General features: G+C 41.6%; 1 protein-coding gene across 1 annotated transcript; it reads left to right on the forward strand.

Annotated features, from left to right (window-relative positions):
• The first annotated feature begins 24,242 nt into the window (after positions 1-24,242).
• On the forward strand, positions 24,243-25,805 carry LOC119778697 (phospholipase A2 inhibitor and Ly6/PLAUR domain-containing protein-like). Its single transcript, XM_038278046.1, has 5 exons — positions 24,243-24,291; positions 25,075-25,176; positions 25,287-25,454; positions 25,548-25,664; positions 25,768-25,805. Exons 1-5 carry the CDS (start codon positions 24,243-24,245, stop codon positions 25,803-25,805), a joined length of 474 nt encoding a protein of 157 aa, XP_038133974.1.
• The last annotated feature ends 63 nt before the right edge of the window (positions 25,806-25,868 follow it).

Here is a 25,868-nt window from a genome sequence, read left to right on the forward strand (position 1 = left end):
TGGTTATTGATTCAGATATGTGGCGGTAATGTTTGGTTTATCTAAAAGTTTTTATCTGTTACTGTGTAAATGGGTTAGGCTCCTGGTCAGTTCTATTCAGCATATGAATAATACTGATTAGAAAGGTAACTGAGTTACTAACTGAGTTACTCCACAATAAAAGTAACTAGTTACTAGTAAAAGTAACTATTGCGTTACGTTTGCCGTTTCTTGCCCCCATAACCCTCACCCCCTGGCCAGGGGCGGATTAAGAAATTTTGGCCCCCTGGGCCTGGCATGGTCTTGGCCCCTCAACCCCCCGCGCGTGCGGGCGCACACACACGCACGCACTATGCAAGAAATACTGTATACTGTGAACAGACATGCACACTGTCCTGTACAGAAGAGTGCACATACTGCACACACACTATTAGGTATACCACACAGACACTGACAAGCACAGGTTTCACACAGACACAGGGGGAGGGGATAAATGGCCTAAAAATAAACATTTTGGAAAATGATTATGCCCACTTCAGTGATGGTGCATTGGGTCATTTGAGAGATATTATGTATTGGAAGTTGGTAGCTATCATGAAATAAACCCCCCACCCCACCCAAAAAACTAAATCGGACATGATTTTTGCCCCCTTTTCCTCCCTTCTATCATTAAAAATAAAATAATATCTTAGGAAAACACTTTGGCATAACGGCAGCTGTGCAGCAAGTTGAGGCTCAAAGTCTGTATCTATTTGTGGTTAAGCTTGAGGAGAAGGAGAAAGGTAAAATGATAACATGCATCGGAGAGCACCACAAAGAAAGGTGTAGGCCAGTTCATGGTACAAGGGCTGCATGCAGGTCAAGATAGCCCATTTCCAAGAATGCTATAGTGGCTGGACAGGCACTGGACATGTCCTGAACTCAGTGTCAGACGTGGCTGCCAAATACTTGGATGAAGTGAAGCAGCTGAAAGATCTCATGCTGCCCCATCTGAAGACTGTCCTGGCCAGGCAGAGGATGGATGAGGAGACCTTCCCAATGGACCCTGTCAGTGAACAGGCTAGTAACATTGATGGCACCCCTGTGCACAACATTGGGATGGAGAGACAATGTGGCAAGGTGGACTACAAACTGAAGAAGTTGGGCACACTGAAAGCAGTCAATAGGTCAATAATTTTACAGAAGTGCCAGGAGCTTCAGAGGTTTCAAGGCAGCAGCACAAGCAAAAAGGGAGGTTGAACTCAACTGGAGTAAATTCATGAAGGCAAAATTAGAGAGTAGGGCAGATGAGAAACAAGAGATGGCTCAAAGAAAGGAGAGTAAGAGACTAGACATGCTGGACACACTGAAATCTTTTGATGGCCCCTTCACGATAGTGGGGAAGTTGAAAAGTTCCTTGTGGATGAAAGTCTGCACAAGAATGCAAAGCTGCAGAGAATGAAGCTTGAGGTTCAGTTTGCCAGAGAAAGCACCAAGCTTCTGCCTAAAGTCAATCCTATCTTCACAATCCAGGTGACACTTCCCAGAAATGGCGAAAGTGCAATTCTCCAAGTCATAATGGATACTTAGAATTTTATGGTGGTGGTAAGTATTCATGAAAACAGGTAGCCTAACATTAGTGAATGGGTGAATTCAGGAAATAACCTAAAAATCTTACACAGTGCACCTTTAAGCAAGGGGTTTCTTTCGTGCTTTCAATTTTGCAAAATCATCCACCACATCATTGAAGTCCAACTCTCTTGTCAGCTCACTCTCAATTGCCATTAGAGATAACGCATTTAATCTTTTCTGAGTCATTCTTGTGCGCAGCTCATTTTTTACTCTTGACAAAAGAGAGAATGAGCGTTCTCCCTCACAGTTACTGACCGGTAGAGTGAGAAAAATCTGTAGCGCAATGTATGTATTAGGAAACGTAGGCTGTAGTCCAAAATGTATTATTGTTTTGAGCAGTCCTGAAGGGGTCCTCTCCTCATCAGTGTTGTTGAGCTGTATAAAAGATTTGAACTGTATAAGCTCCTGTCCAAGACTTTCATTGAGGTCAGATGGGTATGATTCAGTGAGAATCTTGGCCTTGTGAAGGACTGAAGCATTGGACTCTGTATCCAAAGAGAAAAGGACACTGAACAAATTGTTCAGATGTTTGTAGGCCTCCAGACGGTGATTAAGGCTTGAACTCAGTTGATCAATAGAGGCAATAAATGTCTCTATTTGAAACAGTTGCCTTCCCTCAAGCACAACATCTGGGGATGCTGATTCATCAGCAAACTTTTCACGTTTCCTCGTCCGTTCAGCCCTGTAAGATGGGGTGCCACCCAACATGTTTAAGGCTTTCTGCTCAAAATGATCAAATAGATCTCTTTGGGAGAGAACAAAGGTGCGCAGAGATTCCAGCAATCTAACTGCTGTACCAAGGTCCATGTCTGCTTTTTGAAGTTGCAGACTTGTGGCCTGAAATCTGGACAGAACAGTGTCCCAAAAGCCTGCCATGAAGGCCATCTCAAGTGAATCCAGCTTCCGCACTAGACTGTCAGCTTCAGTTCGTGTGTCTCGTTTCTCTGTGTCATCAGTGGAAATAACCTGTAGTGCTGCTTTTATTTTACTGTAGTTCTGCCACAGTGCTTTGGTAGATTCTGCACGGCAACTCCAACGCGTGTTGGATAAAGCTTTAAGTGTGAGATCTATGTTGGAATTGCCAAATACCCTGTCCCATCGGTGTGTGGATGCAGTTGTGAAGTTGTAAATAGACTGAATCAAGTCAAAATACTTAGAGACTTCATTTCCACATCTGTCAATGCTGTTGACTCCCACCAAATTCAAAGAGTGAGCTGCACATGGAATATAGTGTATTAATGGGTTGCTTTTCTTTAAGTGAGCCTGCAACCCATTATACCTCCCTGACATGTTGCTGGCATTATCATAAGCCTGCCCCCTGCAATTTGACAGCTCTAACCCTAGATTTTCCAACACAGACATGACACAATTAGCCAAACTTTCACCTGTATGGCTAGTAATGGGCTCAAAACCCACAAAGCGTTCAACAACACTGCCCTCTTTGCTAACAAAACGGAATATGAATGTCAATTGGTCCATATGAGATAAATCTGGGGTTGAATCCACAATGATAGAGTAGTATTTGCTTGCTTGCAGTTCATCTGCTATAGCCTGTTTGGTTTTTGCACCCATCAATTCAATGAATTCCTCACAAATGGTGGAGGACAGATATTAGGTATTACCTCGACCCATCTGCCCAAACTTTCTGATGTGATCCTTTAGAAAGGGATCAAATTCAGCCAGGACCTCCAGAATACCAAGGTAGTTCCCATTGAGAGGAGACCCTAACGATTCATTTTTACCCCTAATTGCAAGGCCCCTTTCTTCAAGGAATTTAATGACTGCAACAAGAAGCTGGAGATATTTGGAACACTCTCAAGTAAAACTGATTCCTTTTTTTCTTTTCTTGCTGAATTTTTTTTCTAGCTCCTCCACTTAAACGTTTATGATCCATATTTCCCTTCTTTCTTTGCACATTGGCTCTTTGCCTATCACAACAGATAAACCAACTATGTGTGTGTGTGTGTGTGTGTGTGTGTGTGTGTGTGTGTGTGTGTGTGTGTGTGTGTGTGTGTGTGTGAGTTTGTTTGTGTGTTTATGATCGGTGCTGCTTCCTTCAAGTGTGTGAGGTGATTTAGAAAACTAGCAACCCAGCATCAACACTCCAAAGCAGAGAATAACAGCTTACTAGCATAGACAATTGAGAGCAGAGAATCAACTGATTCGTCTGATAGACAGCAGGAGAGCAGAGTGGTCAGTGATGATCGAATCAAGAAAATGTCTAAATGGCAAGGGAACAGACTGATTTGTACTGAGGAGAAAGAGAGAGAGAGCCAATTACAGTGAAATATATTCCAAAAGAGCCAAGTGACTAGCTGAAGGCAGGGACAAATGCCTTGGAGTGACCAACAAGAGTGCAAAGTACCAAATGGCAAAATGTGGGAAGACCAACAGGCAGATCTGCTTTTACCACTTATCTTCACAACCAAAAAGTCGCTAAATTATGTTTTTAGTCGCTAGCCAGGTATGGCCAAAAGACACGAAATCTAGCGGCAAAGTCGGTCAATCACACTGACAGTGAAACAAATATTTTGAAAAGATAATGATTGTACAACTTTGTGCATTTTTGTCTTCTATCTAAATATTTTCACAAAGGACACCAAAATGTTGCTATCTGCAAGCAGCTTGCTAGCTATGATGGCAGCAACTATGTCTGCCAGACAGGAGAGATCAGTGACGTCAGTGACGATCGAATCGAGATAATGACAAAATGGGTCAAAGACCAAAAAGTTATTAACTGACAGCAGTGACAAATGTCAGACTGTAAACTTTTTCGAAAGAAAAGGACAAAATGGGAAGATGCTGATAGTAACAGCAAAATGGAAAATATAAGAATTTCCAAGTAATGCTCAACTCAAGTGTGTGTGTGTGTGTGTGTGCGCGCGCGTTAAACTTCTTGTTGAATGATTTCAAATTATCTCTGAGTCTGAACTGAGGGAAAGGAAACCAAATTTTGAGCAGTCTCTCACGAGTTCAAAATACCAAATGAGGAGATTCTAAAAGAACAGACCGGTTTATGAAAGACTCGATGGGGGAGGGGCACAGCTAAGAATACTTGAGTGAGATTCTGTGATCCAAATTCGAGATAGAGCTTTTTGATAATGATAATTTGTCAGAGTAAGGTTGTGTAATCAAAATTTGAGAATGAGCTTTGTCAATCAATCAAGAATATTTGCATTAAGTTCTGTGATCAAAATTCAGAAACAACCTTTAATAATTGATAAAAAATATGTGAGTGAGGTTGTGTGATCCATCCAATTTGAGAAATAGCTTTGATAATAATGATTGAGAGCCTCTGGCCCTCTGTGGATCATGGCCGCGGGGCCAATTTTGCCTGGCCCCTTGGGGCCTCTGTGGGTCGTGGCCGCGGGGTCCAGTTGGCCTGGCCCCTTGGGGCCTCTGACCCTCTATGGATCGGGGCCAAGTTGGCCTGACCCCTCGGGGCCTCTGGCCCTCTATGGATCATGGCCGCGGGGCCAAGTTGGCCTGACCCCTTAGGATCTCAGGCCCTCTGTGGGTTGTGGCCGCGGGGCCAAGTTGGCCTGGCCCCTTGGGGCCTCTGACCGTCTATGGATTGTGGCCGCGGGGCCAAGTTGACCTGGCCCCTTGGGGCCTCTGGCCTTCTGTGGCTTGCGGCCGCGGGGCCAAGTTGGCCTGGCCGTTTGGGGCCTCTGGCCTTCTGTGGGTCGTGGCCGCGGGGCCAAGTTGGCCTGGCCCCTTGGGGCCTCTGACCGTCTATGGATTGTGGCCGCGGGGCCAAGTTGACCTGGCCCCCTGGGGCCTCTGACCCTCTATGGATCATGGCCGTGGGGCCAAGTTGGCCTGGCCCCTTGGGGCCTCTGACTGTCTATGGATCGTGGCCGCGGGGCCAAGTTGGCCTGGCCCCTTGGGGCCTCTGACCGTCTATGGATCATGGCCGCGGGGCCATGTTGGCCTGACCCCTTGGGGCCTCTTACCCTCTATGGATCATGGCCACGGGGCCAAGTTGGCCTGACCCCTTAGGACCTCAGGGCCTCTGTGGGTCGTGGCCGTGGGGCCAAGTTGACCTGGCGTTGACCTAGCGTTCCCCATGGGGGAACGCTATCTGATGGGGTGTAAATATCATCAGGCTGCATTACCTCTACTCATGGGTGTGGAGTTTTTTAACAAGGCGTTCAGATCTGGTGAGTGTCTGAAATTAATAACTGGGGATGTTTAATTCTGACATCCTGTGTGTTTGGGTTGTTATAGATACTGCAACATCCATCCATCCATCCATCCATCCATCCATCCATCCATCCATCCATCCATTCCGATTTTTCCCTTTCTCCATATAGGCTAGCATTTGATTGTTCACGCTCTCTGTAGTTCCCCTGTGGTGCGAGCACAGGGCGGCTGTTACGCGCCTTTAGCGAGCATGCGCGTTTCCTGTCGCTGGCGTGGTGAATCGTGCCGCCTGCGCTGTGCGGAGATGCAGAGGAAACCGTATCTGATGGGGAAACGCAGCTCGACGTAACACCGGTATTTCCATGTGGAAAACACTGTTTTGATGCTGGAGTCCTCCTCATTCTCCATCTCTCTGTGTGTGCTGTACGTTAACACCCGCCAGCGGAAACACCCACCTACCCAACTGATAGACGGAATCTCACTATACATCAGCCATTCTCATCCTCCCCTCTCTCATTACAAGGCGCACAGGAGTCCTATCATGAAAAAAAGGTTAATTGTGTGACCTGAGTAACGTGCAGTAACGGGGTGTCGGCAATGGTAACTGCGTTATAGTTACAGTCAAAGTAATTAGATTACTCGTTACTAAAAAAAGGTAACGGCGTTAGTAACTCCAATCTGCAAAAGTGTAAAACTACTGTGTGTGTAATTCAGTTTGCAAATGCGTAAAAAAAATCCACAAATCTGTATTCAGATTTACAAATCTGTAGTAAGATTTGCAAATGTGTAGATCAATCTGTAAGCACACACAGAGACACTTATGTCTGAAGTATTTTCGATTCAAGACCCAGAAATACAGACAAATCATTGGTTACAAGTCAAGCGGTCTCTCGGTGGGCTCTTTTTACAAACGTGATTTTTGCTGCACTTCTGCCTGTGAGATCCGCAAATGCGTAAAGGATTTGTATCTGTTATATCGGGACTTGCTGCCCTGAGCGCAGACTCACAGGCTGCCTCTTCCTGCTGCGGGAGTTCAGCACAACTTGCTGCACCTACACCCTCATACCACCAGGTGGTGGTATTGTATTGTCCGTGACATTACTGCAGCAGGGCCGCTTTTTTTATGCTGATTTACTTCACTCTCCCGCTGCTCCCAATCCCACCTCTCGGTGAAATATCATGGAATCTGTCGCTTTGGGACATAATATTATTTGGGTTCGCTATTCACTACGTACAGAGTAGCTACAAGGTTGAGAAGAGATACCGGATATGGCAAGCACATTTTGCGATACAGTCCGTGTCGTTTGACCAAATATGGCAAGCCATATTAGTTCTCTGGCATCATTATATTGGTAGACAGGTTCATAAATCTGTTTTTAAGCAGAGCAGAGAGACAATTAGGGACAGGTGCAGATTTAAAGGTGAAACATTTACTGGGAAATGCTAGATGCAATAAAATATAGCCTCAATTTTACAAGAAAAATATGCAAAGCTATTATAAAATTCAACATATCTTTTTGTCTTTTGTAGCTGAACGAGACTCAGAAATAGCTGTGCCAGCAACCCAGAGACAGCCAGACTCACAGGACACAGTTAAAATCAAAATATGAGAAACCTACAAGAATTAAAGCACAAATAATAAAAATCAGTGTATAAATGATTTTTGAAATATAAGGTTCAATATATAGACTTTGGCTGTCAATGATATATGGGACAAATTTCTAAATTAGATTTTGCTGCTTGTGAAGGAGGATAATCACTGATGCAGCTTATAGGGAAGCCAGGCATTGATGGATGGATGGAGGTGAAGTTGTTTCCATACTAGGGATGCAGGATATATTGATGTTGGCATTGGATATCGGCTGTTATTTGTCATTTTTTATACATTAATGTTTTTAAGCCCTTTATAAAATAATGCAATAAAGGCATCTGTCTATAAATATTGGTGTACTGAGGTACTCTTGTGTTCTCAACAATAGTAAAGTATAATAAGTATATATATCCGGAACCGGGTCGCGGGGGCAGCAGACTAAGCAGAGACTCCCAGACTTCCCTCTCCGCTGACACCTCCTCCAGCTCTGTTGGGGGAAGCCCTAGGCACTCCCAGGCCAGCCGAGAGACATAGTCTCTCCAGCGTGTCCTGGGTCGTCCCCTGGGCCTCCTCCCGGTGGGATGTGCCTGGAACACCTCCCGAGGGAGGCGTCCAGGGTGCATCCGAAAAAGATTTCCTAGCCACCTCAACTGACTCCTCTCGATGTGGAGGAGAACCGGCTCTACACTGAGCCTCTCCCGAATGACCGAGCTCCTCACCCTATCTCTAAGGGAGAACCCAGCAACCCTGTGGAGAAAGCTCCTTTCAGCCGCTTGTATCCGGGATCTCGTTCTTTCGGTCATGATCCATATTTCATGACCATAGGTGAGAGTAGGGACGTAGACCGACAGGTAAATTGAGAGCTTTGCCTTTTCCCTCAGCTCTCTCTTCACCACAACAGACCGGTGCAGCATCCGCATTATTGCAGCAGCCGCACCGATCCGTCTATCGAACTCCTGCTTCATTCTCCCTTGACTCGTGAACAGGACCCCAAGATACTTGAAGTCCTCCCCTTGAGGCAGGGACTCTCCTCCAACCTGAAGGGGGCAAGCCATCTTTTTCCGGTTGAGAACCATGGACTTGGAGGAGCTGATTCTCATCCCGGCCGCTTCACACTCGGCTGCGAACCTCCTCAGCGCATGCTGTAGGTCCAAGGATTCAAAAGAATGGTTGCTAGACTGTTCTGCATGTATGGCCTGATAATTGCAGTCATTATCACTCAGCTCTCTATAATATTCTTGAGGATTTACTGTTAAAAGAGCCAGAGAAATATATATAATCTTGTGTGTCCATCCTGTGATAAAAAGAAACAACTTAGTAAACAAGCTTGTATTTTTTTTAATAAAAAGGTAAGTGAGATGGTTTTGATTTCTACACATTGTTTCCTCATTTTTATAACAATACCTTAGATCAGCAAAATGTTTAGAAAGTATCATTTACTTTTGAAGATCGGTCAAATCAGTCAAAATAACTAGATTGTCCTATTTTGATATTCTTATCTTTGACTTCATTGAGAAGACACACTTTAAATATTGAGTCACAGCACCATCTGGTGGATCTTTTAGCACTTACTACTTCAAAAAGTACTTCAATAAGTTTAAACAAGTTCAGGCAAATCAATGACTCAAAATGTGTCCAGCCATTTGGTTGATTAGGTAATTAAAGGATTAGATTATTTTGTTACAGTCGTTTTAATTAGTGCAGCATCATTTTAAACTGTTTACACTTTTACCCACAACAAGGCTTCCATTTTCCATGCAATGTCAACATAAGACATGTCAATCCAACCTTCTTCCACCACGATCAGCTGATTCTACAGATTTCACATTAGTAACAGTATTATTATCTACAAAACAGAAAAATGGCATTTATAACAAATAATAAGTTTAAAATTTTTGTTCATAATTTATTTATTTCTTAAAATTGGACGCACATTCTCTATTCTTTGTCTGAAATGATTTGGCATTATTTTAAAGTAAATCAGTCACAAAATTATTTTCTTTTTAACTTTTTTTAATCGAGAGTGTTTGTTGTTTCGAGTGTTTGGAGGAGGTAGCAGCCACACATAAACTCTAAGCATACAGCATCATTACAGTACAGTTCAGGTAAGGTCTACTGGTCTCCTTCACATAACTTTAACCTCTTTAATTAAGCTTAATTTAGCTTTGTACGTCATTATCTGTTTTTGTTTTTCTCAAACCTGCTCTTCAAGTACTACATCCTGCATGTTTTAGATGTCTCTCTTTGCAGCAGACCTGATTGAAATTACATTCTTAGCAGTCATCAAGTACTGCAGTAGTCTGTTATTATTATTATTATTGTACATGAGTCAGGTGTGTTGCTCAATGAAGCAATCTTAAAAATAAACACACACACACATACACATATATATATATATATATATATATATATATATATATACACTATATTGCCAAAAGTATTTGCTCACCCATCCAAATTATTGGAATCAGGTGTTCCAATCACTTCCATGGCCACAGGTGTATAAATTCAAGCACCTAGGCATGCAGACTGTTTTTACAAACATTTGTGAAAGAATGGGTCGCTCTCAGGAGCTCAGTGAATTCCAGCGTGGAACTGTGATAGGATGCCACCTGTGCAACAAATCCAGTCGTGAAATTTCCTCGCTCCTAAATATTCCACAGTCAACTGTCAGCTGTATTATAAGAAAATGGAAGTGTTTGGGAACGACAGCAACTCAGCCACGAAGTGGTAGGCCACGTAAACTGACGGAGCGGGGTCAGCGGATGCTGACGCGCATAGTGCGAAGAGGTCGCCAACTTTCTGCAGAGTCAATCACTACAGACCTCCAAACTTCATGTGGCCTTCAGATTAGCTCAAGAACAGTGCGCAGAGAGCTTCATGGAATGGGTTTCCATGGTCGAGCAGCTGCATCCAAGCCATACATCACCAAGTGCAATGCAAAGCGTCGGATGCGGTGGTGTAAAGCACGCCGCCACTGGACTCTAGAGCAGTGGAGACGCGTTCTCTGGAGTGACGAATCGCGCTTCTCCATCTGGCAATCTGATGGACGGGTCTGGGTTTGGCGGTTGCCAGGAGAACGGTACTTGTCTGACTGCATTGTGCCAAGTGTAAAGTTTGGTGGAGGGGGGATTATGGTGTGGGGTTGTTTTTCAGGAGCTGGGCTTGGCCCCTTAGTTCCAGTGAAAGGAACTCTGAATGCTTCAGCATACCAAGACATTTTGGACAATTCCATGCTCCCAACTTTGTGGGAACAGTTTGGAGCTGGCCCCTTCCTCTTCCAACATGACTGTGCACCAGTGCACAAAGCAAGGTCCATAAAGACATGGATGACAGAGTCTGGTGTGGATGAACTTGACTGGCCTGCACAGAGTCCTGACCTCAACCCGATAGAACACCTTTGGGATGAATTAGAGCGGAGACTGAGAGCCAGGCCTTCTCGTCCAACATCAGTGTGCAACCTCACAAATGCGCTTCTGGAAGAATGGTCAAAAATTCCCATAAACACACTCCTAAACCTTGTGGACAGCCTTCCCAGAAGAGTTGAAGCTGTTCTAGCTGCAAAGGGTGGACCGACGTCATATTGAACCCTATGGATTAGGAACGGGATGTCACTTAAGCTCATATGTGAGTCAAGGCAGGTGAGCAAATACTTTTGGCAATATAGTGTATATATATATATATATATATATATATATATATATATATATATATATATATATATATATATATATATATATACACTATATTGCCAAAAGTATTTGCTCACCCATCCAAATTATTGGAATCAGGTGTTCCAATCACTTCCATGGCCACAGGTGTATAAATTCAAGCACCTAGGCATGCAGACTGTTTTTACAAACATTTGTGAAAGAATGGGTCGCTCTCAGGAGCTCAGTGAATTCCAGCGTGGAACTGTGATAGGATGCCACCTGTGCAACAAATCCAGTCGTGAAATTTCCTCGCTCCTAAATATTCCACAGTCAACTGTCAGCTGTATTATAAGAAAATGGAAGTGTTTTGGAACGACAGCAACTCAGCCACGAAGTGGTAGGCCACGTAAACTGACGGAGCGGGGTCAGCGGATGCTGACGCGCATAGTGCGAAGAGGTCGCCAACTTTCTGCAGAGTCAATCACTACAGACCTCCAAACTTCATGTGGCCTTCAGATTAGCTCAAGAACAGTGCGCAGAGAGCTTCATGGAATGGGTTTCCATGGTCGAGCAGCTGCATCCAAGCCATACATCACCAAGTGCAATGCAAAGCGTCGGATGCGGTGGTGTAAAGCACGCCGCCACTGGACTCTAGAGCAGTGGAGACGCGTTCTCTGGAGTGACGAATCGCGCTTCTCCATCTGGCAATCTGATGGACGGGTCTGGGTTTGGCGGTTGCCAGGAGAACGGTACTTGTCTGACTGCATTGTGCCAAGTGTAAAGTTTGGTGGAGGGGGGATTATGGTGTGAGGTTGTTTTTCAGGAGCTGGGCTTGGCCCCTTAGTTCCAGTGAAAGGAACTCTGAATGCTTCAGCATACCAAGACATTTTGGACAATTCCATGCTCCCAACTTTGTGGGAACAGTTTGGAGCTGGCCCCTTCCTCTTCCAACATGACTGTGCACCAGTGCACAAAGCAAGGTCCATAAAGACATGGATGACAGAGTCTGGTGTGGATGAACTTGACTGGCCTGCACAGAGTCCTGACCTCAACCCGATAGAACACCTTTGGGATGAATTAGAGCGGAGACTGAGAGCCAGGCCTTCTCGTCCAACATCAGTGTGCGACCTCACAAATGCGCTTCTGGAAGAATGGTCAAAAATTCCCATAAACACACTCCTAAACCTTGTGGACAGCCTTCCCAGAAGAGTTGAAGCTGTTCTAGCTGCAAAGGGTGGACCGACGTCATATTGAACCCTATGGATTAGGAACGGGATGTCACTTAAGCTCATATGTGAGTCAAGGCAGGTGAGCAAATACTTTTGGCAATATAGTGTATATATATATATATATATATATATATATATATATATATATATATATATATATATATATATATATATATATATATATATATATATATATATATATATAAAATTAGTTTGAGATTTAAAAATGCTTTGATTTTGACTGGTTTGTTGAACCAGATCATTTTGATGTTGAGGTGCAAATCCAATTAGAATCTTGCAGAGATGGTTTTCTGTTGTCATCAGGGCCAATAGTTAAGGCAAAAGTCAATGTTCTCTCACCTTAATTGTGGCTCTAAAAATGATGAATAAACATCTACCTCATGTTTTATGGGGTAAATATTACAGAGTAGCTGTAGACCTATGTTATGGTTAGACTTTACATGGTCAGTATTTACTGTTTCACAGATAACTCTAACCTGAATATGCTAACCACAGTGAAGCCTGAAGCCATGAAGATTCTTTACCAGGCTATATCTGAGCTTCAATCTGCTGGGAATTTTAACTAGATTAATACTGTCCTCCCTCATTTCTTCCAACTTGTGGCCTTTGCAAATTGGAGTTAAAACACTCTAGACCTGGTTTACTTTAACATTAAAGATTCAGAGCAGCCCCCTCCCCCACCTCGGGTCATCAGATCACATTTCTGTGATGCTAATTCCTACATACAGGCCCCAGCTCATAAGGGGCAAACCAACAGTGAAGCAGGTCAGGGTGTGGACTGAGGGGGCCATGGAGAAACTCCAGGACTGTTCTGAATGCTCTGACTGGAACATGTTAAAAGCTGCAGAGCTACATATGACAACAAGATAGATATAGATGAAGATGTTATGACCCTGTCAGCTTACATCAACAAATGCATTGAGGATTTTAGCATCATAAAGAACATCACCATCCGGGCCAAACAACAACCTTGGATGAATGGGGAGGATCGGAAAATCTTTATAAGAAGGGAACTCAGCTTTCAAGTCTGGTGATAGAGAGGCTCTGAGGGCAGCATGTGCCAACTTGAACAGTTCAGCAGCACCAAATTCCTGATGGTGCACATCACAGACAACTTCACCTGGACTGTAAGGACCACCTCACTGGTGAAAAGGGCACAAAAGCACTTGTACTTCCTGCAGAGGATGAGGAGAGCCCACCTGCCCCCACCCGTCCTCCCCACCTTTTACAGAAGCACCATAGAGAGCATTCTGACCAGCTGTCTGACTGTGTGGTGTGGAGGCTGCAGCGCCTCAGACTGTAAGAAAGAAGAGTGGTGAGAACAGCAGAGAAAATCATCGGGGCTTCTTTCCTTCCATTAAAGACCTTTCATCCCAGCGCTGGGAGAACAGTCCCCACCATGGACTGTTCTCCCTGGTTTTCATCTTAATCTTTTAAATAATTGTCAGATCAGTCAAAGCAACATTAGAAAGAATACAGAAGAAAGACTCTTTCTGTTTGGGATTTTAATTACATGTACTTCCCAAAGTCTTCATCATGATATCAGTGACTTGTTGAAACATCTGAGACTTCAGACTTGGAAGCCCAGGTAATAAATGGCCTGCTGCAAACTTTTTCCTCTGCTGCCTTATTGAAAGATTTAGGTTCGTGCAAATCACCTCACTTCTGCTCCTTTAATTTTAAATATTAAATGCAGTTATCTAGACTGGCATTTTAAGCATTTAGCAACAACAATACACTGTTATAAAAAACAACCAAGAGCGTAGGTTTAATTTCAATTTTGGTAGGGATACTATTGGTCTTAAGTTTCATTGGCCTGATATGATTGGTCCTATACAAAAAAGTTCATGCTTTTTTTATGCTTGATGTGAGCATCAGGGTACATTTCGTTTAAAGCAGCATTTCTTGCTACATTTATGCAAATTTTATAAGCATTACACAAACTAGATCCGGGGTCGGCAACCCAAACTGCTCAAAGAGCTATATTAGACCTAAAAAACAAAAAAATAAATCTGTCTGGAGCCGCAAAAATGTAAAAGTCTCATACATACCTCTTATGGAAACATGGGCTCTAAGTGTATTATCCCACTATAGAAAAGGACTTTGTGGGCTTAAATATATAATAAGCATTCATGATTAAATGTTTATCCTTGAGCAAATGTCACATAGCAGCATGAGGTGAGGGACGAGCAGTGAACGCTCCCATCGCGGGCTGCGTCACAATGCGCCGCTTAACCGCCCTTCACCGCGCGGTTTAAGTTTTGTTGCATTGATGAAATTATAGAAACACGATAAAGGAATCTTTCTACGGTGGACGTGTTTCTGTTGGGAGGAGTTGATTGAGTCATGAGGAACCAAGCAGGAACTGACACCCATCAGAGCTGTGCTCTCTAACCCTGAAATCCCACATCCTCCGTCTCCATCGTTCCTTGGTCTGATTAATATTTTTAGGATTTGGGGAAATAATGGAGGAAAGTTCCCATCCCTGCATCAGAGCGCTACCCGTTTGATCTGTGGATGGTTTTCCATTCTTGCAACAAAACTAGCAGCAGTAGTGGAGTTTGGAGATGCAATCCACTTCTTAAATCTACATTTGCTCTCCTCTAATTTATCCTGAAGTTCTGCAAACACACTTTTTCTCTCCCTTCCAACTTTAATGATCAGCTGCATATTTTCCAAATTTTTATTTTTATTTTTTGCCAAGCTCTCATCCATCCATCCATCCATCCATTATCTAACACGCTTGTCCCAATTGGGGTCGCGAGGGGTGCTGGTGCCTATCTCCAGCAGTCAATGGGCGAGAGGCGGGGTACACCCTGGACAGGTTGCCAGTCCATCGCAGGGCAACACAGAGACACACAGGACAAACAACCATTCACACACACACTCACACCTAAGGACAATTTAGAGAAGCCAATTCCAAGCTCTCATTACCAAGCAAAAATGCGGGCAATCCTTCCGCATTGATATTGAAAGAAAAAAATTCGGTCCATCCTTTGAATCCTTTCTCATCAGCTATCTTCCTTTTTTCCCCTTTGGGATCCATGGGGATGATGGGGACATCTAGACATTTAGGACGGGGAGGGTGTAACCCCCCATATGTTATTGTTGTTTGGAAAAATAACAAATTTAATTTATGCAACTTAATTTCTTATATCTATAAGATATAATAATTTCCAAGTATTTCGGTAACAGATTGAAATAAGCAAGTATGGAAACCCATTTCCGTCACTCTGTAAAAAAAAAAAATTATCTCATTATAATGAGATACTAACTCAATATAATGAGATACTATCTCATTATATTGAGTTAGTATCCCATTATAATGATATAGTAACTCCGTATGATGAGAGTACCCAAAAGTGGCAAGCACTCTGGCGTCAAGGTAGGGGCAGTCAGCAGCTTAAGAGTCCTCTGGTAATGAGGCAACCATCCGCAGGTGTGTCAAAGGACCAACGAGAACCAGGCGCCACGTGGTGGTGGAGGGAAAACAAACAAAAACACAACCCACACAGACTGGATTCCTAACAAATGATTTCAATAATTGATCAATCGCGATTAATCAAATTAATTGTCTCTACAGTTAAACAAACAATAAAATGTTTACTAATTCATCAAAACTCTGTAAACAATGTGTTTTAGTTACCTGATTTATTTTTGTATTCAGCCAAAGGAACTGTGGTGATAAGATCTTAAATTCTTCTGATAATTAATACTGGATTACACAGTATGCTTTTTGTCAACACTCCAGCCATACCAGTTCATATGTAGGATTCCAAAAGTCCAAATAATCAAATAGATGACAAACTCTTAAATCATCCATTCAAGCATGCCAGAGTCTGAAAAAAGATAACACATTCTTTTTTTATATTCAGTTGTTGATGGGTAAATGTGTTAAGGATGTGTTCACTTGAAATTTGACTTCGTCAGACAACGATTGGTATGTCGAGAGTTAACGCCTGTGGCAGTTGCTGAGATGAGATGTTATGTCATGATCTAGCCACCCCACCTTCTTAGCCCTGGGGTTTTCTTTGTTACTTTTTAGCCTGTTTTCCATATAAGCACTGCTAGTTCCAAAGCATTTACTGTTAGGGTTTTGGTTCTTATTTCTGAGTTTTCATTGGTCTTACTACCATTTCTGTGTTCTAGTTATTTTTGATCGTATTTGAGTTCTTAGATATTTCTTGTTTGTCAGTTGTAAGTCTCCTTTACCCTAGCTCCCTTCTTGCCACTGTTCACACCTGCTCCCAATATTCTAATTAGTCTGGTCTTTGTTGCTCTCTCCCATATATTCTCCTTCTGTTCAGTCAGGAAGAGCAAAAATAAAGAAACTGGTTTCTCAGATCATATTTAGCAATTGCGTGTGTTCGAATGTTAATTACACCATTAGCTTTAATGACCTTTTATTCCTTTTTTAGACTTTGCTATGTATGAATAGGTGAGTTAAGGGTATGTTGGAAGTTTTTAGAATTTCGGACATTGCTGCTGATGTTTGTGGCTGTACACAGCGTACACAGGAATGAGCTCCTCGCACTGTGGTAAAATGGCAGAGCTAATTTCCATGACGTTATAAAACCAATTGTAAAAACAAGGGATTGAATGTTCTGCATGCAAATACGTGTAAAACTGACAATTAAAAATATGCAGTTATTGGATTGTCAACAGTATTTTGAAACTTGGGGTAGTTTGATTTCTGGCATGTGATGCAAACACAAGTGTTTCTCTTTGACAAAATAATTTTAATTATATGTAGATTTCTGGTGTTTTGAAGTTAGTGTGTGCATAGAAGGATGTGTTTGCATATTTCTTTAACAAAATGTCTGTTTATTAAAATTATTATCCATCTGGATAACAGTTTCTGGTAGATGTGAGCCTGTGATAAGAGTTTTGAACATTTATCTGAAGTATAGGTAAGTGGTTGGTAGAGATGGGAATAAAAACTGTAGTCATATGTTTTAGTTTTATTTACAGTTTCTTTTTTTTCACTTACGTAGTTGTGCATCAGCAGGAGAGTTAAGTATGTGCTAACTTCAAATTTCGCCCACAATTGGTATGTTGATAGTTAATGCCTGTGACATTCACATTAGATGTTATGTGGTAATCTAGCAACCGCACCTCTTAGCCCTAGGCTTTTCTTTGCATTTTCTAACCGGTGTTGTCCGTATTTTTTGTATATAAGCACAACTACTTTAAAGCATTGACTTAACAAAGTGTTATTTACAGTTTCTTTTTGTTCACTTACGTAGTTGTGCATCAGCAGGAGAGTTAAAGGAATAGTACACCCAAAACATGATTAGCCTTCATTTTCTACTCACCCCCATGCTGAACAACACTCTGGAGTACTTTTTTGATATCTCAAATGCATCTGGAGATCTGGGAGGCTTCTTGCTGTCTGCTAACATTCAAATAATGGAGGTCTATGGTGCCCGAGAAAGAAAGGTCCATAAAAGTCCACAAAAAACGTGTCAATATTCCTCCATACTGCTCGTCCAATGTATTCCAAGTGTCCTGAGTGGGTAGCGTCCATAATTTACTCGAAACGAAGTCATTTAGAATGTTTTTAGAGCATAAACAGTAGTGTATAGGATTTCCTGAAAGCGCGAGCCTGCGCGGTCACAAGCCTACGGAAGCCGTCAGACCAATCCAGATGAAAGTGCGCATTCAGCGTCTGCTCTGCCGATAATGCAAGCGTAGAAGAAGAAATGTGCTGTTTACCTGTGCAAATAAAGAAACAACGAAAGAAAAAATGTCTGAGGACTTCAGTGTTGAGGAAGAGCATGAGTTATTTGCCGAGCTGAATGCGCACTTTCATCTGGTTTGGTCTGCCGCGGTTTCCGTAGTGTCGTGAACGCGCTTTCAGGAAATCCTATACACTACTGTTTATGCTCTAAAAACATTGTATATGACTTTGTTTCGAGTAAATTATGGACGCTACCCACTCAGGACACTTGGAATACATTGGACGAGCAGTATGGAGGAATATTGACACACTTTTTGTGGACTTTTATGGACCTTTCTGCCTCGGTCACCATAGACCTCCATTATTTGAATGTCAGCAGACAGCAAGAAGCCTCCCAGATCTCCAGATGCATTTGAGATATCAAAAAAGTACTCCAGAGTGTTGTTCAGCATGGGGGTGAGTAGAAAATGAAGGCTAATCATGTTTTGGGTGTACTATTCCTTTAAGTATGTGCTAACTTCAAATTTCGCCCACAATTGGTATGTTGATAGTTAATGTCTGTGACATTCACATTAGAGGTTATGTGGTAATCTAGCAACCGCACCTCTTAGCTCTTGGCTTTTCTTTGCATTTTCTAACTGGTGTTGTCCGTATTTTTTGTATATAAGCACAACTACTTTAAAGCATTGACTTAACAAAGTGTTATATAAATGCTTGGGCGCATGGAACCGCCCCACCATCTGGGGAGGTTATTGTAACAATATCTCAACCAAAACACAGAATGCCTCAGGACTGTGTTCCTTTTTTTTATTCTATTTTTGCTTTGTTTGTCATGGGATTAAGGGAAAACTTTTGCTTAAGTGAAATTAAAATACTGTTTGTATTTTTTGATTACAATATTAGTGCACTACTACACTGCGCCACGGGAAGTTAGTATCAGACATTCTAAGATACACTTTAATGCACTGCTCAAAAAAAATTAAAGGAACACTTTGAAAACACATCAGATCTCAATGGTGAAAAGAAATCATACTGTTTCTGTCCATATCATACTGATATGGACTGGGTGATGTGTAAGGAACAAAAGATTGCCACTACAGAGGGCTGAATTCAAAGGCACCCCAAAAATTTCAGTGAAAAAATGATGCGGCAGGCTAGTCCATTTTGCTGAAATTTTATTGCAGCAACTCAAAATGGTATTCAGTAATTCGTATGGCCCCCACAGATCTGGACCAGGGCATCACTGAGATCCTGGACAGTCTAGTTGCAACCTGGCGACGTCAGATGGATCGAAACATAATGTCCCAGAGGTGTTCTATTGGATTTAGCTCAGGCAAGTGTGGGGGCCAATCAATGGTATCAATTCCTTCATCCTCAAGGAACCCCCTGCATACTCTTGCCAGCTAAGAGCACTCCGTTAACGAAGTAACCATCAGCAGGTGTGTGAGGAGGCGGACCAGAACCAGGCGCCTCCTGGTGGAGGGAGGAAGACAAACACAGAAAACGCAAACAGACAGACAGGAGTCCTGACAGTGCCGTTGTCTAGCTTGTATAGATCTGTGCGCGCCTCCATAGATATGCTTCCCCAGACCATCACTGACCCACCACCAAACCGGTCATGCTGAACAATGTAACAGGCAGCATAATGTTCTCCACAGCTTCTCCAGACCCTTTCACGTCTGTGTGCTCAGGTTGAACCTGCTCTCATCTGTTAAAAGCACAGGGTGCCAGTGGTGGACTTGCCAATTCTGGTGTTCTGTGGGAAATACCAATCGAGCTCCACACTGCCGGGCAGTGAGCACAGGGCCACCTACAGGACACCTTCATGAAGTCTGTTTCTGATTGTTTTGTCAGAGACATTCACACCAGTGGCCTGCTGGAGGTCATTTTGTAGGGCTCTGGCAGTGCTCCTCCTTGCAGAAAGGAGCAGATACCGTTCCTGCTGATGGGTTGTACACCTTCTACGGCCCTGTCCAGCTCTCCTGGAGTAACTGCCTGTGTCCTGGAATCTCCTCCATGTTCTTTAGATTGTGCTGGGAGAGACAGCAAACCTTCTGGCAATGGCACGCATTGATGTGCCATCCTGGAAGAGTTGGACCCCCTGTGCAACCTCTTTAGGGTCCAGGTAGCGCCTTTTGCTAACAGTAGTGACAGTGACCCTAGCCAAATGCAAAACTGGTGAAAAGGAGTCAGAAAAGATGAGGAGGGGAAAAAATGTCATTCCTGTTTTGATGGTCGTCTCGTTGTTGCCCCTCTAGTGCACCTGTTGTTAATTTCATTAACACCAAAGCAGCTGAAACTGATTAACAACCCCCTCTGCTACTTACCTGACCAAATCAATATCGCATAAGTTTAATTAACTTGATGCTATACTCTGATTACAAAGTGTTCCTTTTTTGTATCCCTGTGTCAGTGAAGTTATAGTTTCCTACGAACACTTGAAACTGTAAATACTTTAAGACTTATGGTAATAACACAGTTACATGTTTATATCCTTTAATTTTCTTAATATAATTGTTACTGTGCTATTTTTTTTACTCTTTTAGTAATTATTTATCCGGCCCTTTCTGGAACCAATTTGACACCCCTTTTCTAGTGTGTCCTCCTAATTCCTCCTTTCTCTGGTCTCCAACAGAACCTGAACTGAAGCTCACCTGGATCAAGCCTGCTTCCACATCTCCTTGCAGCTCCGGAAGTGTCTCCTCTCGGGTTGACTCCTTACTGGATCCACCAGCCTGCCTGTCCACCCACCACCCATCACAATCTCTGTTCACGAAAAGGACCAGATAATACAAGCTCTCCTTCTCTGCTTCAACCAACGCTCCTTTCCTTTCCCCTGGTCAATTGTCCACAACCTTCTTCAAAAACTTCAGTGAATAAACCTTCTTCTTTTTCTTCTTCTTTTGTTAACAGTGTCCTGTCTGGTGATGTGGCAACAAGAATAATTGTCTTGATGCCAAAAAAAAAACCCAACAGATTTTGCTTTCACAAGTGGAGCAGTACGGCTATCGCCATGGTGTTCCATTTGATTAATGCATATAAATAGCTTTATTATTATCATACAGGGAGTACTACAGATTATATGGACACTGCAATGTGAGTAGAACAGGAAAGGAAAAACAGATAAAAAAGGAGAAAAGATTAAAGAAAGAGGAGATGAAAGGGAGACAACGATAAAACATCTTCAGTCTGCTTCATCACCTGCAAAGAGATGTAAAATAACAGCACAACCAACGGATATAGTATAAGGGATACGATCAAGTAACACCTTGGTACTATCGCTGAAGTATAAGTAGTATCATTTAATCTGACATGTATACTGTGGTCGCTGAAGATAAGAATATAGGCTTTCTGTATAGAAGTGAATCTTTAAGTACCTGGAAACAAGCACCTGTAGTTGTTTGTTAGAGTGCACTGGTGCATGTAAAGTTTATCCAAAGAAAAAATGCTCAATAGTGGTTGTGAATAGTCGAAGACGCGTCCCTCCAGAACACCAAGGCGAGCGCCAGGGGACCCAAAGCCCCAGACGCCTAAAGGGACCCCAAGAGCAAAGGCAGCCAGGAGGGGACAACCATGTAATCCAACCGCGTAAAGTTCACATTCAAATGAGCAGGAAAGATGCACTCAAGATGACTTCAAGCCAGACAGCTGCAAATATAACCAAAAGGTTGACTGGAGTAACACATATCCAACAATTCGTCTTCTCACTGCAGTCTCTTACAGAGAGCAGGGGATCCTTCGCCTTTGGAGTAGGGTGATGATCATCTGCTGCCCCCTTGTGGTTAAGCTTAACATCATAAGTAGGCTGGGTTAAAAGAGCTGTGCAGGTTGCCGCAGCTCCATTTGTATGGTGTGAGAGTTAAATTAACCTGGTTACACCACTACGACAGTGGGTCTTTACTAAGTAAACTATGCTGACTTTTACCTTGATATTTTAGCATTGTTGTAAATCTGGTGCCGATGTACATATGGGGGCGAGAACAAATCAGTCCTCTTATCTTTTTAGGCATACTGTGAAATAACCAGAGCGAGCCTGATGTGCTAACATGGATGCGGCTATACAGCACTTTGCTTCAGGGAAAAAATATTTTAACAAGCTTCCTAATGGAAACCTCAACAAGACTAAAGCTGTTTGCACCTTGTGCAATGCGGAATCAGTTTACTGCAGGAGTTCTCAAGTAACACCTTAATGCAAAGCATCCCTTAACCCAGCCAAGCAGGAACAGACCAGATGAAGCTAATATGGCAAATAGCAGATAGAGCATAATGTTAGAGATTGAAATAACAAATTCTGCAGAGACAGGAGAATAGAGATAGAATGAATCAGAATGATGAAAAAGGGGTCCCTATGTCCTCCAGCAGTCTACCGGTAAGCCTATTGCAGCGTAACTATAAACCAGGCGTCGGCAATCCGCGGCTCCGGAGCCGCATGCAGCTCTTTAGCTCCCCTTGCTGCTCCCTAGGGCTTTTTCAAAAATTTATGAAAAATCGTTTTTTTTTTCTGTTTGTTTGTTTGTTTTAATATGGTGTGCAGGAGGTCAAACAAAAAGTAATTATGTTTTCCAATGCTGTAAACATTTGTATAATAAATAAATTTAAACAATAATTTGCGTCATAGCCATAGAGATCAGTGGTCATAACTTGCAACCAGCGTGGCGCGGTGCCAGGCAAACAATGCTGCTGGAGTGTCTCGGACCATCCATCCCAAAGGGGCAAAAAAGGAAGATAGCTGATGAGAAAGGATTCTAAGGATGGACCGTAAAAATTAGAAATGAGATTTCTTTTTTTTACAATTTCCTGGAGATGAAAGAAGGAAATTCTTTAAACATCTTTGATTGATATGGTATTTAAATCACAGGTTAGGATCAAAAATACCATCAAGATTTTTTTACTTTATTATCTGTAATTTAATTACATCTGAATGAGATGAGTTAATATTCACCTTCTATTTCAAAGACTCTGAGAACAATATTAAGTATATTGATAAACCATGTCATTAGCTAACTAAAATCAATGTAATTCAACTCAAAAACTGGGTTACTGGAGAAAATTACTTTGATTTTCTAATTAGCTTGTTTTTAAGTACTTTGGCAACTTTTATTATTTAGAATAATGACAACAAGCAGTCTTTGCTGTAGAGAGCCCAGAAAGAGTCAGAAAAAGGATCAGCTGATGTTCAGGTTAATCCTGTGTGTCACGTCTCTAGGTTTTAACCAAGCAAGAGTCCCACTACACTTTAAATAGCCTACAGCACATATGACTTCAACGAAGTTGTCTGTTCTCCTGTGTACAGCGTCAAAGATCAATAATGATGGAACTAAAAAACAAATCAACACACCCTTAACTCATCTTTTCATGCATAGCAAAGTCTAAAAAGAAAGAACAGGTAATTAAAGCAAACATGTAATTAACATCCTGACACGCACTACTGCCAAATATTATAAGAGAAAACCAGTTCCTATATTTTTTCTCTGTTGCTGCTGTGATGCATTGTTTATTTTCTTCACTTGGTTACAATCCATAAAATATGAAAAGATGGGACTATACTATTTCCAACTGTTTTCACACGTTGTTGACAAATAAAACATGAAAACACACATTAGTAATAAATTATGAATGTGTTTATTTGACTTTTTTTTTCTTTCTTTCTTTGTGTGTTTTGTTCAGACAATATAGCTCTGGGAAATTATGTCCCAGAGCTGGATGATAGCCCAACAGCGTTGCTTTCACAAGCAGACCATTTAGACTGCTGGGTTCTGCTTGATACTAGTACATCAGACTTTATTGAAAATTACTATTACTAGTAATAGATGGAGAGAGAGAGAGAGAGAGAGAGAAAACAATAATTCTCTCATCTATCTATCTATCTGTCTGTCTATCTATCTGTCTGTCTGTCTGTCTGTCTGTCTATCTGTGGAGGCAGGCAAACTAAAATTGAAATAGGCAGAACTAAAAGGCAAATCAAGTCAACACTTTTACAAAGCGATCAAAAACTCTTGAAACGTTTAATCTGTTATTATAAACAACATGTAAAGTCTCAGTTGAGAATAGAAATTCTCTTTCATTTTGTCCTAAATCATATTTAGCAGTGGTGGACGTCAAATATCTGTTAGTTTTAGTTACCTTTTCCTTCAACATGAATAGTTGAATTTAGGGTGTGTCCATTTTTTTCAGATTCTGTGACATCTTTATGGATCTTTGACGCTGTAAACATTGGAACACACCCATTCATTGAGGTCATAGGTAGAGTATTTAAAGTGTAGAAGCCCTCTTGAGTTTTAGTATCAAAACCAGGAGACCTAACACACAGGATTTACCTGAACACCTGAACTATGAAGCTGATTGTTTCTCTGACTATCATTTGGGCTCTTTACAGCAGAGGTAAGATTAATTATTATGTATTTATTTAATATAAGTTTCTTATGGTAGGAAATACTGGAATAGATTTTTATCTTTTTTTCAGCTGACATTGTTATTCGTGAAAAACTAGAGGTGAATGATTTGTAATTGTTTTCATTCTATTTATTGTTTTGTATTTGTTTATTGGATGATCACGACATGGAATTTAAAACAAATAGCAGTCTTCATCACAATGTTGAATGTTGTGATGTGTTGAATGATGCGAATGTGATGCTTCTGATTTAAAACAGGTTCTTTGATTCATACTGTGATCAAAGTGTTATCATACTTAATCTCAGACAGTTAAATTATTTCATTTGAGTCATAAAGGCTTTTTTTCTCTTTAGGTTAACATTTAAAATTTCAAATCTGATTTTTGTGTTACATATTGTATTTCTGCATAAGAATTATTTAGTGTTAGTTTCTATCATCGTCTTATTAGTGAGGACTTATTTTTCTTATGATTAAGTATTTTTCTATCCATGATTTGGTTAAAGTACAATGATTCAGTAAAGGATATAAATCTTTTATTTTCTCAGCCTTTCTTGAAATGTAAAAATAAAAATATATTTGGTCCTTAAGGAAAGTAAATGTTACGTAATGACTAGGTGTTTACCATCCTTACTTGAGCTTAAGGCCTTTTTTCCAATAAATTTTAGACCAATTTCAAAGAATCAGAGTTGTTTTTTAATATAGCTTCCAAAGAACTGTTTCCTGATATTTGAAATAATATATTTTTAATCAATACTTTTCAACTGTTTGCAGCTGGGGCCCTGCAGTGCATCACCTGCACCGATCCGTCATGTTCAATCTCAGTATCACAACCATGTGGCTCAGAGACGATGTGCATAACAGCTAACATTAGAGGTATTGGTGTGTTTGTTTCTTACTTCTCTTTATAGTCGGAACTGCTGCTTTCATTTTCAGACTGTGTATACTTTCTATTAAAAACAACAAACATCCCATTGGCTTTGCAGGAACTCAGAATGGAGTTACAGGAACACAAATCTACAAGGCCTGCGCACCACCCTCTCTGTGTCCAGCCACAGGCAGTCAGACGTTTTCAGTCAACTTGGGTTTACAAAGCGCAATTGCATCTGCTGAGTGCTGCAACACTGACAACTGCAATTCACAAACTCTGACTTGTAGGTTTTATCAGGAGTTTTTGAAATCCTGACATTCCTCTTGTGTTTTATGTGTTAAACAAGTGTCTCTTTCATCTGCTGGTTCAATTTCAGCGCCACCTCCTCAGTCAGTAAACTCCCTTCAGTGTATTGTTTGTAACCCCTTCACATCTGAGTGCGCCACTCCCATCACATGTTTAGGACCTGAGACCAACTGTATGACAGCAACTGGTAAGTTCATGTGTATAATACTTTGGATAAAATATTGTCTAATTTTAAAGAATACTTTAAACTAGTGCTGGAATTAAACAAAAACTTATGTTTAAAACTGAAGAAAGCAAGAAAGCAGTCTTCTGCTGTTTGAATATTTGATGTATGTTTTTTTGGAAAGAATTGTCTTACTCGACTTTCTTTTATATATTAACAGTAATGGAT

This window comes from Cyprinodon tularosa, unplaced genomic scaffold (genome assembly GCF_016077235.1).
Source record: "Cyprinodon tularosa strain WSP-4 unplaced genomic scaffold, ASM1607723v1 ctg137, whole genome shotgun sequence".
Lineage (NCBI taxonomy): Eukaryota > Metazoa > Chordata > Actinopteri > Cyprinodontiformes > Cyprinodontidae > Cyprinodon > Cyprinodon tularosa.

Bases quoted from the DNA above. Each gene is read 5' to 3' on its own strand.
- LOC119778697 (XM_038278046.1), top strand. From the start codon at position 24,243: ATGAAGCTGATTGTTTCTCTGACTATCATTTGGGCTCTTTACAGCAGA. The intron at 24,292-25,074 runs GTAAGATTAATT...AACTGTTTGCAG, and splicing joins TTGGGCTCTTTACAGCAGAG to CTGGGGCCCTGCAGTGCATC. The intron at 25,177-25,286 runs GTATTGGTGTGT...TTGGCTTTGCAG, and splicing joins CATAACAGCTAACATTAGAG to GAACTCAGAATGGAGTTACA.